Source organism: Sorex fumeus, unplaced genomic scaffold (genome assembly GCF_029834395.1).
Source record: "Sorex fumeus unplaced genomic scaffold, SorFum_2.1 ptg000012l, whole genome shotgun sequence".
NCBI lineage: Eukaryota > Metazoa > Chordata > Mammalia > Eulipotyphla > Soricidae > Sorex > Sorex fumeus.
The window spans coordinates 2,668,561-2,682,438 of NW_026606069.1; the positions used below are offsets into that span (position 1 = coordinate 2,668,561).

At 42.7% G+C, this 13,878-nt stretch overlaps 2 protein-coding genes across 2 annotated transcripts; one reads left to right on the top strand and one right to left on the bottom strand.

The window, feature by feature from the left end:
• Positions 1-3,918: 3,918 nt before the first annotated feature.
• On the top strand, positions 3,919-5,319 carry LOC130020498 (tripartite motif-containing protein 60-like). The gene has a single exon (XM_056111096.1). It carries the CDS (start codon positions 3,919-3,921, stop codon positions 5,317-5,319), a length of 1,401 nt encoding a protein of 466 aa, XP_055967071.1.
• A 7,019-nt stretch (positions 5,320-12,338) lies between these two features.
• On the bottom strand, positions 12,339-12,785 carry LOC130020499 (putative tripartite motif-containing protein 61). The gene has a single exon (XM_056111097.1). The coding sequence runs from the start codon at positions 12,783-12,785 to the stop codon at positions 12,339-12,341; it is 447 nt and encodes a 148-aa protein (XP_055967072.1).
• Positions 12,786-13,878: the final 1,093 nt, after the last annotated feature.

Sequence of the window (13,878 nt, forward strand, 5' to 3'; positions counted from 1 at the left end):
TCACTTTGTATACCAATTCCATAGCTTTCCACCACTGTCATATTACATTAAGTAAGTAAAGTCCCTCCTGTTGATCATCGATTTGCTCGAGCGGGCCCAATAACATCTCCATTTGAGACTTTTGTTGTTACTGTGTTTGGCATATTGAATACGTCACGGGGAGCTTGCCAGGCTCTGCCGTGCGAGCGAGATACTCTCGGTAGCTTGCCGGGCTCTCCAAGAGGGGCGGAGGAATCGAACTCAGGTCGGCCATGTTGGCTGTGTGCAAGGCAAACGCCCTACCGCTGTGCTATTGCTCCAGTTAATATTACATTAACCTTATTATCTGAAGCATAACATTTTTTGTCTTTAAAGAGAGGGCCATAGAGGCATCACAATTGCCTCATATACATCTAACCATGGTTTGATCCCAGGCTCCACATAAAGTCTCCGTGGCACACACACAAAGAGAGAGACAGAGACAGAGATACAGACAGACAGAGAGAGAGAGAGAGAGAGAGAGAGAGAGAGAGAGAGAGAGAGAGAGAGAGAGAGGAGTACAGTTTTGAATTAAAGTAAAAAAGAAAAGCACTGACATGGAAATTGGCTTGTTAAGTGTGTGGTTAGAAAAACAGTAGTAGTTTTGGTTGGACATACGTAGTTTTTATATCAATTTTTATCCTGATATACCATCACCCGCATTGCATCCTCAGTTAAGTTATGTGGACAATATTGAAGGGTTTGTTTAATTGTGGTTTGTCTATTTCCTTGCTTTGTTTCTTTATACTCCACATATGAATAAAATAATGTTTCTTTTTTCTTTTTTTTTTTAATTGTTCTCTGGCATCGATCTTTACTAAAGGTTTTAAACTGATGTTTGAGCATCTATCTGTGTTCAGGGTTTACTCCTGCCTCTGCGTTCAGGGATTACTCTCAGCTGGGTTCCGGTGACCAATGGGCTTCTGAGGATAAAACCCTCATCAGACACATTCAAGGTTAGTTCCTTACTCACCTTACTCTCTCCCAGCCCAATTGTGATCTTTAAGAGAGCTCCCTCATACGTATTTTTTGCCCTGCTTCTATATTCTTAGGTATGATTTAGCTTTCACTCTTCTATATGATGTGTTTTGAAGTTTTTCTCCTTGAACTTATTCTATTTGGAACTTCTAAAGCTTCCAGTGTGAACGTACAGTGGGAGTAGCATTTTCCTTACATTCAGCTGACCTGTATTCGATCCCCAATATCCTATTCCTAGGTCCCTGAGCCCTGGAGAAATAGTTCCTGAGTGCAGAACCAGGAGTAATCCCTGAGCACCACTGGGCGTGGCCCCAAAACAAAACAAACAAACAAACAAACAAACAAACAGCGTTCAGGATCTGTGTGTGTGATTCAAGCCTTGCCTTGGAGATGTTCTTAGCTTCAATTCTCCCTCCAAAATGTAACACCCTATTCTCTTTTCTTTGAGACCCTTATTATAGGGATATTTCTCTTCATGCCAAACCACCTCTGGTATTTTCTTCTTTTAACATGTTTGCGGTTTTTAAAAATTTTTTTTTCGATCTTGGAATTCATCTTGTTCAAACACTCAGATTTTTTCCCAGCTTCTGTCATTCTGATGTTTATTCATACTGGGTATTTCTCTCCTTCTTTATTATCAAGGTTTAGTCAATCAGGGGGTTATTCATTACTAAATAATTACTAGATTTTTCATGACTAAATTTCTGGTTCTGACCACATGACCACATTGAGTATCTGTCCAGATTTCTGATAGTTCCGCTAGGGAGAGAATGTGTGCATGTTAGTCATATATGAGAAGAGGGGGGATGGTGAGTTGACAACCCTCATTCTACTCTCTGATTCTCTATTTTAACTAGGTCTACTCTCTCTCTCTCTCTCTCTCTCTCTCTCTCTCTCTCTCTCTCTCTCTCTCTCTCTCTCTCTCTCTCTTCCTCCATCCCTCTCGTTACTTCTGAAATCACCTATCAGGCCTGGCAGTAAGCACTCACCCAGGCTTCTCCGCCCAACTCTATGGGTAGAACAGCCAAAAGTGAGAGGCAGGGCTAACTAAGGGAGTGATGTGGTGGCTTTGCTTTGTCACCTTATTGCTCATGAGGCCACTCTCAGTTCCTCCTGCGAGTCTCTCAACAGTGAGGTATGAGCAGCTTGGTTCCCAGTTTAAACTTTTTCATTAGAAACCATATTCAAATGATAAGAGGACAAAAAGGCATATTCTAAACCTAATCAATCTAGCCATACAACATTGTGCCATTTTATCTCTTCTCTAATATCATGAAGCAAATTCCACACTACAGGTGACCTTCGGTGGAAATCCTCCACAATATTCACAGTCACTGTCACTGTCACTGTCCTCCTGTTGTTCATCGATTTTCTCGTGCGGGCCTAGTAACATCTCCATCGTGAGACTTTGTTGTTACTGTGTTTGGCATATCGAAAACATCACGGGTAGCTTGCGAGGCTTTGCCAAGCGGGCAAGATACTCTTGGTAGCTTGCCGGGCTTTCCGAAAGGGGGCAGAGGAATTGAACTCGGGTCAGTGATGTTGGCTGAGTGCAAGGCAAACGCCCTACCCGCTATGCTATCACTCTGTTCTAATATTTAAATCATAATAGCATGATTTGATTATAAGTAAAATCAAATAAGATGCTAAGTTGCATTTGGTTATCATTTTATATGCTCTATATACATATATAGGCTGGAATTATAGCACAGTGGTAGCATTTGACATGCAAGCTACTGCCTGGCTGAGCCGGGTTTGATTCATCGCCCCTCTCAGAGAGCTTGGCTAGTTACCGAGTCTTTTGCCCACACGGCAAAGCCTGGCAAGCTACCCGTGATGTATTTCATATGCCAAACACAGTAACAACAAGTCTCACAATAGAGATTGTACTGGGACCGCTGGAGCAAATCGATGAACAATGGGAGGAAGTAATATATATATATATATATATATATATATGTGCTATATATACATATATGCTATATATATATATATATATATATATGGCTGGAGCGATAGCACAGCGGGTAAGGCGTTCGCCTTACACGCGGCCAACATGGCCGACCCGAGTTCGATTCCTCTGCCACTCTTGGAGAGCCAGTCGGAGAGCCCGGCAAGCTACCAAGAGTATTCGATATGACAGACACAGTAACAACAAAGTCTCCAATGGAGACGTTACTGGGCCCGCTCAAGCAAATCGACGATCAACGGGAGGGCCTATATATATATATATATATATATATATATATATATATATATATCTGTCACTGTCCTCCCGATGTTCATCGATTTGCTCGAGTGGGCCCAGTAACATTTCCATTACAAGACTTGTTACTGTGTTTGGCATATGGAATACGTCACGAGTAGCTTGCCAGGCTCTCCAAGAGGGGCGGATGAATCGAACTCATGTCTGCCATGTTGGCTGCTTGCAAGGCAAACGCCCTACCTGCTGTGCTATATATATTTGTTTCAGACAATTTATACTTTACATTGACCTATCTCCACTTGTCTATATGTATTTTTTTTCTTTTGACAGTATATGGTAAAATTATCAAACTAAAGTTACTTGGATATCCTTGACGTGGCATAATTTCTTCACTTTCTTGATCTTGTGCCTGTTTTGTAAAAAAAAAAAAAAAGGCCAAAATGCCAAGATAACTGAGTGAAGGGGAACAAGACCCCCAGAAATTGTCGACGGTGATCATCTGGCCACACTCTCACTTGGCAGCTGCAAAGATCTCAGGATCTGCAAAGAAGAAATCAAAAACAAGTTTGTGGTAGTGGAACTTCCTGAGAACCTGAAAAGAGGTCAGCTTTCCTCAAAGCGTGAGGGCTAAGAAGAACTTTGCTTCTGACCTTAGAGTGGGTAGAGAACCAGAACATTCTCAAAGGAACTTCTTCAGGTATCCTTATTCCTGACCAATGGAATTTTCAGCTTCCCTGGCTGAGATCCCAGCAGAGGCCATCTGCCCTCACTGTCTGGATTACTTGAGAGACCCAGTGAACCTTGAGTGTGGGCACAACTTCTGTGACTCCTGCATCCACCAGTGCTGGGTTGACCTCCAATACGTCTTCCTGTGTCCTGTCTGCCTCCACCACTGCCCTGACAGGAACCTCAAGAGGAACAACCAATTGTGTCACATCACAGAAATCCTTAAGCAGCTCCCCACTGGAAAGAGCAAAAGGAAATGGCAGGCAGAGGAACCCCTGTGTGAGAAGCACAATGAGGCCCTGGACCTGTTCTGTGAGGAGGACCAGCAGCTGTTGTGTCCTCAGTGTCGAATTTCCACTCACCACCAGGGTCACCACCTGATCCCCACTGACAGAGCTGCAGAGAGTCAAAGGAAGAAGCTCAAAGGATTCATAGAACTTCTGAAAACAAAGATAAGCGATGCTGAAAAGGAGTGTGAAAATCAAATTAAAAGAAGTGTGGAAGGAAGGTGGAAAATACTGTCTTGGAAAGAAGAACTACAAGCTGAATTTGAGCAGTTCAAACTTTCCTTGAGTGAAGAGCAATTTTCCATTCATGCCAGCTTGCTCAACAGAGAGAGAGAGATGGAAGAACAGATAGCGCAGAATAAGAGCCAAGGTTTAAGCAGTATGAACACGGTGAAAATTCTCTTGGGTGACATAACAGAGAAGTGTTTGCAGGCTGACCAGGATTTTCTAGCAACTGCTAAGAACCTTCAGCATAGGTATAAAAACCCACTCTTCCCTACAGTCTCCTCATATGAATTCAAGAATGAGAGCTATACTCTTCCTCCCAATTGTGTTGGTCTGCACAAAATAATGAGCAAATTCCAGGAGAATTTGAAACTGGATCCTGATACTGCCCATCCAAGTCTGACCATCTCCAAAGATAGAAGTAGTGTCCACATTGGATCAAGTCACCCTCACCTGCTTGACCACCGCCATGTTGACAACATTGTTCCTTTCCCAGCTCTCCAGTGCTGTGAGTCTTTTGATGGAGGCAGGCATTTTTGGCAGGTAGAAGTGAGAGGCATAGGCAAATGTTCCCTCGGAGTGTGTAAAGCATCCTTCCATGATCATATTTGGACACTTCCCTTCTCTCAAAGTGACTTATGGCAATCAGATATCACCTTGACTCTCCCTGGTAATATGCGCATTGAAAGGCCAGAACAATTTGTGAGAATGAGAATTGGTGTTTTTCTGGATAATGAAATGGGAGAACTTTCTATTTTTAATATGAATAACAGGTCATGTTTGCATAGGCTCACTGGTACACTCTCAGAAAAAGTGATACCCTATTTTGCTATTGGACCTTTATCAAAATCTCTTACAATGCATATGGTTATAGACTAATGATGTGAGCATACTGGAGGATAATGTGGTCTGTGGTGTGTCTCTTCCCCCTGTTATTGAAGGTTCAATGTAAATAAAGATTTTCACACAACTGCTAAAAGGCTTCTTTGATTTTTTTTTTCCATTTCATCTTTGCCTGGGAAAACGAAAAGACGAGCCTTTCATATCAAGTGAATCTCTGTAGACAAGCAAGTTCCTAGTATTGCTAGAATAATCACCGCATGCCAGCCACTACTCCCTAGAACACCTAAAATACTTGTTTTGGGCAACTTTTCATTTTTGACGACCTACTGTGTATTTTTACCTCATGAGTTTCAAGCTTATCATTATTTTCCCATAGTCATCTCTGCTTCCAAAACTCCTAGACATTTTCTACTTTGTTATTTTGTACAGAATTTGCAGATTTCGCCTCACTCTCAGGAATTACTCCAGCTTTTTATGCTATATCCTCTACCTTGTTACTGAAATTAAGAATAATGTTATGGATTGAGCTTCTTAATGTGTCTCATGTGGATCAAGTGTTTTAACCAGGGATATTTCAAATGTGTGACAATGAAGCTTATTTTAAGTAATGGTATAAGAAGCATGGAAGCTAATATTATTCAGATTGATCTTGGCATATGAGTTTAAATTTTCCTGGAGCAATAGCACAGCAGGTAGGGCATTTTGTGTTGCAAGTGACTGACCTGGGTTCTATTCCTTTGTCCCTCTTGGAGAGTCCAGCAAGCTTCTGAGAGTATCTTGCACACACAGCAGGGCTGGGCAAGCTCCCCATGTTGTATTCAATATGCCAAAAACAGTAACAAGTCCCACAATTGAGACGTTACTGATGCCTTTTTAAGAGTATCTATGAACACTGGGACAAAAGTGCTACAGTGCTATGAATTTAAATTAAATTTGGCAATGAAATTCAAAATATCCTATAAGTATTATCTACCAGGTAAGAGTTCTCTTGTGTCCAGCAGGATAAAACTTTTCCCCAGGCACTGATGTGGCCCTCAGAAGATCTGAGGAGGTGGTTATAAGGCAGAGGGCACAGGCCAGGGGCATACACAGGATGCACTGGGTGAAGTTTTGGAATGAGAAAATTCAAAGATTATTCAAGGAAAGAATTAGGAAATAATTACTTGACGAGGATGACATGTCAATCAAAATATAATTTCCATACTAGACAGAAAACAATTTCACAGGCCCCACACATCCCCGGATATGGTTGTTTTGTGAAGGTAGTGAGATTTGTACAATCACTCACCCTTTCTAATGAGAAATTGATACTTCCTAGTAAAGACTTCCGGATTTCAGTTTGTTCCTAATCAAACATTGAACAAAGATACAAGAAGTCAGGGAAAGCCCTAAAAGTGCAAAGAAGATCAAACATGTCCACAGCCCTGGCTCCAGGACTTCATTATTTTTGTTTTTTTAGTTTTTGGTTTTTCTTTTGGGGTGATACTCAGCTGTGCTCGAGGTGTACTTCTGGCTCTGCCCTAAGCTATCTCTCATGGTGGGCTTTAGGGAACAACTATATGGGCTGGGTGCAAGGCAAATATCTTTCCTGCCTTACTATGCCCTGGCTGCTTCACTTTATTTTGGGAGAGTCCCTCCCTTAAACCTGTATCTTTGTGTGTTCTCTTAGCTCAGCTGGAGGCCAACCTTGCATGCACTCCCTCTGCTGAAGTCTTTGCTGGTTGGAATCTGCATAGTCCCACCCACCTTGTGGAAATTCCTTCATGGTTATCAAAAGATTTCACACTTGCTTTGAGAGGCCTGAATGTTACTATAACCATTAAGGCTGGTTATGCATGCGAACCCATATTCAGTTCCTGTCACCCCAGTATTTTACCATGCATTGTGAAAAGGGATCCCTAAGTACAGAATGCAAAAATAAGCTGTGAACAATGGTGGATGTAACCCCCAAACTACTTTATATTTCATCACTTGATCACTTGACATCCCATTACTCATCGATTTGCTCGACCAGGTTTCAGTGACGTCTTCATTTGCCCTGTTGTGTGCTAGTATAGCCAAATGGCCTCTGCTCGCTCCAGGAACATGAAGAGCCTCAAACCGTTCGGCCAAGGTCTTCACAATGAAGTCTGACCATCTCGTAGGTGGGCAGCCATGCGATCTTTTAACGTCCCGTGGAATCCAGTCAGTAATGGCTCTAGTCCAGCTGTCATCTCCAAATTGCATTACGTGACCAGCTCATCTGATTTTTGATGCCTTGGCAAATGAGACAGCATCCCTGATTCTCGATCATCAATGGAGGTCGGAAGTATGGATTCCTTCTCTCACTTGAGTGAATCTTGATACTCCAAGCATAGCTCTTTGGATTCCTCTTTGGGAAATACTGATAGTGTTCTGATCCTATTTTCGTAGGAGTCCGGTCTCTGAGTAGTATGTAGTGCAGGAAGAAAGGTGGAGTCAAAGAGATGTGCCCAGAGCTGGAGGTTCTTTATCCTCTTATCTGTTTCTTCAATGCTCTTCAAGGCATTTCAAGCAGCTCTCTTCCTCCTGCGCATCTCAGGTGCCAGGTTGTTTTTCATGTTGAGTTCTAGATCTAGGTATACATTACTGCTGCATTCAGAGATCTTCGTTCATTGAGAGTGAATGGAATGTCAGGAGGTAGTCCATTTCTCATAAAAATTGTCTTCATGAGACCCAGCTGCAGTCTGACCTTTCCATACTCATGGTCGAAGTCGGCCAGCATTTGTACTGCTTGGCTAATGTTTGGTGTTATTAGTACAATGTCTAGGGCTATCATGATAGCACAGCAGCTAGTGCATTTGCCTTGCACGCGGCCAATGTTTGTTTGATTCCCAGCATCCCATATGGTCCCCTGAGCATCACCAGGAGAAACTCCTGAGTGCAGAGTCAGGAGTAGCCCCTGAGCACCACCAGCTGTGACCCAAAAATCAAAGCAAAAAAATAAGTCAAAGAATGATGTCAACAGTGAAGCAGAGGTGTTGTAGTTGCCAACTGTCTATCTTCACTCTCATTCCTTCCCATTCCAGTTGTCCTACGATGTTACCAAGGGTGGCTATGCCAGGACTAAGCCAGGAACAACAAGCGTTAATTGAAATACTTTCTTAAACCACTTTCAATTTTTGTTTATATCATTTTCCCCATATCACCATTTTTTTTGCTTGTATTTTAATCACTTATCACTGAACATCCTGTTAGTAGTCAATTTCCTCGAGCGGGCGCCAATAACGTCTCCATTTGTCCCTGCCGTGTGCTAGTGTAGCCCAATGGCATCTGTTCGCTCTGGGAACATAAAGAGCCTCAAACCGATCGTTCATGATCTTGACAAAGAAGTCTGACCATCTGGTAGGTGGGCGGCCACGCGGTCTTTTGACATCCCGTGGAATCCAGTCAGTAACAGCTCTAGTCCAGCGGTCATCTTTAAATCTCATTATGTGACCAGCCCATCTGATTTTTTTTTCATGATATTTTATTTTATTTATTTTTTTTATCATTTTTTTTTATTAGTGAAACACCATGAAGTACACTTATAGACTCACAAATTTTTGTGCTTGGGTTTCAGTTATACAATGATCAATTACCCATCCCTCCACCAGTGCCCATCCTCCCCCACCACGGGTCCTAGCATCCCCCTGTCCCACCCTGCCGCTGTGGCAGGGCATTCCTCCCTGTTCTCTCTCTCTGTCTGATTTTTGACACCTTGGCAAATGAGACAGCATCCCTGATTCTTGATCGTCGATGGAGTTCGTAACTCCGGATTCTTTCTCTCATTTGAGTGAAACGTGATATTCCAAGCATAGCTCTTTCTATTCTTCTTTGGGAGACCTGAATAGCATTCTCATCCTGTTTGCGTAGGGCCGAGGTCTCTGAGGCATAAGTTAACGCAGGAAGAACAGTGGAATCAAAGAGATATGCCCGGAGCCGGAGGTTCTTCATCCTCTTAGCTATTTCTTCGAGGTTCTTGAAGGCGTTCCAAGCCGCTCTCTTCCTCCTGCGTAGCTCAGGTGCCAGGTCATTATCCTCCTGTGCAGCTCGGGTGCCAGGTCATTTGTCATGTTGACTTCTCTACCTAGGTACACATAGCTGTTGCATTCGGAGATGGTCGTTCCGTTGAGAGCGAATGGGGCATCAGGAACAAGGCTGTTTCTCATAAACATTGTCTTCGTAAGATTCAGCTGTAGTCCTACTTTTCCACACTCACGGTCAAAGTCGGCCAGCATTTGTGCCGCTTGGCTGATGTTTGGTGTTATTAAAACAATGTCATCAGCAAAGCGGAGGTGGTGTGGTTGCCGAACATCTATCTTCACTCCCATTCCTTCCCATTCCAGTCATCGCATGATGTTCTAGAGGGTGGAACTGAAGAGTTTCGGTGAAATGGTATCACCCTGCTGTACCCCTCTCTTGACATCAACGATCACTTCTTTGTAGAATGGTGAGATCCTGGTAGTGAATCCGCAATACAGCTCATGAAGGATCTTGATGTATTGGGCTTCAATGCCCTGATTGACTAGGGCTTCAATGACCTCTTCCATCTCAACAGAATCAAAGGCCTTCTTTAAATCAATGAACGTTAATCAGAGCGGCATCTTGAACTCTCGAGAAACCTCAATGAGCTTGGTTATTGTGTGGATATGGTCAATGGTGCTGAATCCTTTGCGGAACCCGGCTTGCTCGCATGGTTGTCCTTCATCTAGTGTTCTGCCAATCCTATTCAGGATGACTCGAGTGAACAACTGGTAGATGACCGACAATAGGCAGATTGGGCGATAGTTGCCAATGTCATGGATGTCTCCCTTCTTGAACAGTAGTACGGTCCTGCTGGTTTTCCTTTGGGACGGAACCTTGCATTCAGACAGGTAGTGAGTGAAGAGCCGAGCCAGTGTATTGATGAGTACTGACGGCAGGTTCTTCAGGTGTTCAAGTCTGACCTTGTCTGGGCCAGGTGCTGTTTGTTTCTTTACCGACGAAATGGCGTGTCAGATTTCGGAAGGGAGAACGTTGGGAACGACATATCCATCCTCTGGAATTTGGTATGTCGGCAAGTGGACATGGCTATTGAAGAGATTTGAGTAGAAGTCATGGATAATCTTCTCCATTGCTGTTCTGGAGGTTGTGATGGATCCTTCAGGATGTCGGAGGGCAGTATAATAGTTGCTTGTATAATAGTTGTATTTAGAGATTACTAGAAATGAAAGAAAGAAAATAACATGCTCAGAGAGAGCATAGTCTCTCCACGATGAGAGCTGAGAGCAATACCTGAGTTGGAGATGCAGGGGAGGAAAGCACTTGCCTTCACAATAACTTTATAGTAGTTTTATAGGTTTTCTCCTCAGCTGCCTGCAGACAACTTTTCTACCTGGCTAAAAGTCTGTTCACTGCTATGGTATTGTCAAAAAGAGCCTGAGGCTTTTTTGTTTGTTTGTTTTTGTTTTTGATTCACATCCAGGGATGCACAGTGGGTACTTTACCCCTAACTCCTGCACTCAGGAATTACTCCTGGTGCTGCGCAGGGGACCAGATGAGATGCTGGGAATTGAACCTGGGTTGGTTGCATGCAAGGCAAATGCCCTACCGGCTATACTATCACTCCAGCCCCGAGCGTGAGACTTTTGATGATCCACCTTCATGAGCTTATCACAACCATTGATCATGCTGGAGCTTCTCTGCAACGGGTCCAGGCCTTCGCAGGGGCCAATTAAAATCTCATCAGACCTTAACTCCTCGGTCTAAAAAATTGGCTCCGACCACATTGAGTATTAAGAATTTCTTTTTTTCCTTTTTTGGTCACACCTGGCGATGCACAGGCATTACACCTGGCAGTGCCTGGGAGACCATATGGAATGCTGGGAATCAAACCCTGGTCACATGCAAGGTAAACGCCCTACCCATTGTACTATTGCTCCAAACCTGACCGTATTGAGTCTTCTATTTTAGAGCTAGTGATAGTAAATTCTTCAGTCCCATCTTAGTTATATTCCTTCCAAGGAACTCATACCCAGTGAGCCCACAAAATACCATTCTTACTTTAAAAAAAAGAAAGAAAATAGTGCTGAAAAGTAAAATGAAAGAAATATTCTCCATGTGTGGAAGTTAACTTAGCATGTTTGGGTTTTTTTTTGAGGTAAATTTGAAAAAAATTAATAAATAGAATATTGAAGAATTATTAGAAAGATTCTAATGAGAGCTTTAAGCCTGCTTATGACAGACATGTCAACAGAAGGAGGAATGGTTACATAGAAAGGTCTTTGACCAATCATTAATGAGTGGGGTAATTATGATGGCATGTGATATTTTAGTTCAAATTCCCTTTGTAAATACAGCAAATATATCAAAACTAAATCCAGAACTGTTTTTCACCTTTTTATTTACTTGTTTTAGTATTTGAACCTGACTGATCAGGGCTTAGGGGATATTCCTTGTTCCATGTATAGAGATCACTACTCCTAGGTTTTATATAATTGAGGGAAATTTGTTGAATGTGCGTACCACCAATAAAATACACTGCAGATATAAATTAATTAGCGGGAACGGATATGAGACCTGTGTAATACCTTTTAAAACATTTTTCTGCTGAAAGGAAGTAAAACGTTTCTTCGCTGTAAAAATGTATTTTATTAACACATGCATATAGATGCAAAATAATCAGAGATATATTACAAAGAGTTACAAGAAGAGATCATCTCCCTCATCTCCCCCGAAATTGAAGACTTATGCAACCAGTCCCATATGTATAAGATAACCCGCGGTCCACACAAGGCAGCGGGAAGCCCAGGCTGTGCTCATCCCTCATCAGCCCTCTTTGCTGCTCCCAGAGCTGGCCAAGCTCCCGTGTCTGTTTATGTTTAGTTTTTCCTCCACCTCTTTCTCTCCCAAAAGCAAACTAACTTGGGTTGAATCTTGCTGTTTTCTCAAGAAAATTTGAATTTTTTCGAATTCAGGTTGCAATTCTTCCTTCCAGTTTTCTATTTGCTTTCTCACTCCAAAAGATTTTAAAACCTGACTATCCAAACTCATTTCAGCCTCTTCCATCTGTTTCTTCACAATCTTTGTGCATCTTCTGAGCTTCTTTCTTGACTCACTGCAGCTCTCTCAGTGGGGATCAGGTGGTGATCCAGGTCCTCCTCTGACTCCAGGTCCTCCTCCGGCTCCAGGTCCTCCTCACAGAACAAATCTGGAATCTCATTGTGTTTCTCACACAGCGGTTCTTCTTCCTGCCAATTCTGCCTAGTGCTTCTGATGGGGAGCTGCTTAATGCTGTCAGTGAGGTTACACAATTGATAGTTCTTCCTGAGTTTCCTGCCACGGCAGTGGTGGAGGCAGATAGGACAGGGGAAGACATCCTCTAAATCTTCCCAGCGCTGGCGGATGCAGGAGTCACAGAAGTTGTGCCCACAGTCAAGAGTCACCGGATCTCTGAAGTAATCCATGCAGAGGGGGCAGCAGGCCTCTGCATGGAGTTCAGCCAGGAAGGCTTCAAATGCCATTGTTCTAGACATGGTGTGATGAAATATTTTTTCAGAAATTCTGATTCTCCAACCACTGTGAGAAGAGAGAAGCAAATTGTTTCAGAGTCTTTATTCTCCTGAGGAGACTGTGGTACTTTTTAGGTTATCAGCAAGCTCCAACCCCAAAAACCCATTTCTCATTACATCCCATCAGGTCAAGAAGCAACTGGCCAGATGATCACTGATCCTCTTACTCTGAATCACTGTTGCCCAAATTGATCCTGATCAGTGGATTCTCTTAGACAAAAACATCTATTATTTTAAGAAAGGATGAAATTCTGCCATATAGAGGATCTCCATAGAATAATTGTTCTGATCACTTCCATTCAAACTGAGAAGGAATCTCTCTCTCTCTCTCTCTCTCTCTCTCTCTCTCTCCACACACATATATGAATATAAAATTAACAAACAAAGTGATATACATACAGGGTATGTATATCAAGGAATTAAATCTCTCTCTCTCTCTCTCTCACTCTCTCTCTCTCCCCCTCTCCACACACACATATATGAATATAAAATTAACAAACAAACTGATATTCATACTGGGTATGTATATCAAGGACTTAAATCTCTCTCTCTCCACACACATATATGAATATAAAATTATCAAAGAAACTGATATACATACAGAGTATGTATATCAGTAAGAAAGACAACTTTATTGATATAAATATATGAATTTTTTTTTGCTTTTTGGGTCACACCCAGTGGTGTTTAGGGGTTGCTCCTGGCTCTGCAGTCAGGAATTACTCCTGGCGATACTTGGGGACCATATGGGATGCCAGGAATTGAACCTGAGTCGGTTGCATGCAAGGCAAATGCCCTGCCCACTGTATTATTGCTCCAGCCCTAATACATGCCTTTTTTTTTTTTTGCTTTTTGGGTCACACCCGGAGATGCACAGGGGTTACTCCTGGCTCTACACTCAGGAATTACCCCTGGTGGTGCTTAGGGGACCATATGGGATGCTGGGAATAGAACCTGGGTCAGCGGCTTGCAAGGCAAAAGCCCCACCGGCTGTGCTATTGCTCCAGCCCTCAATACATACATTTCTTACTCAAAAATTATAAAC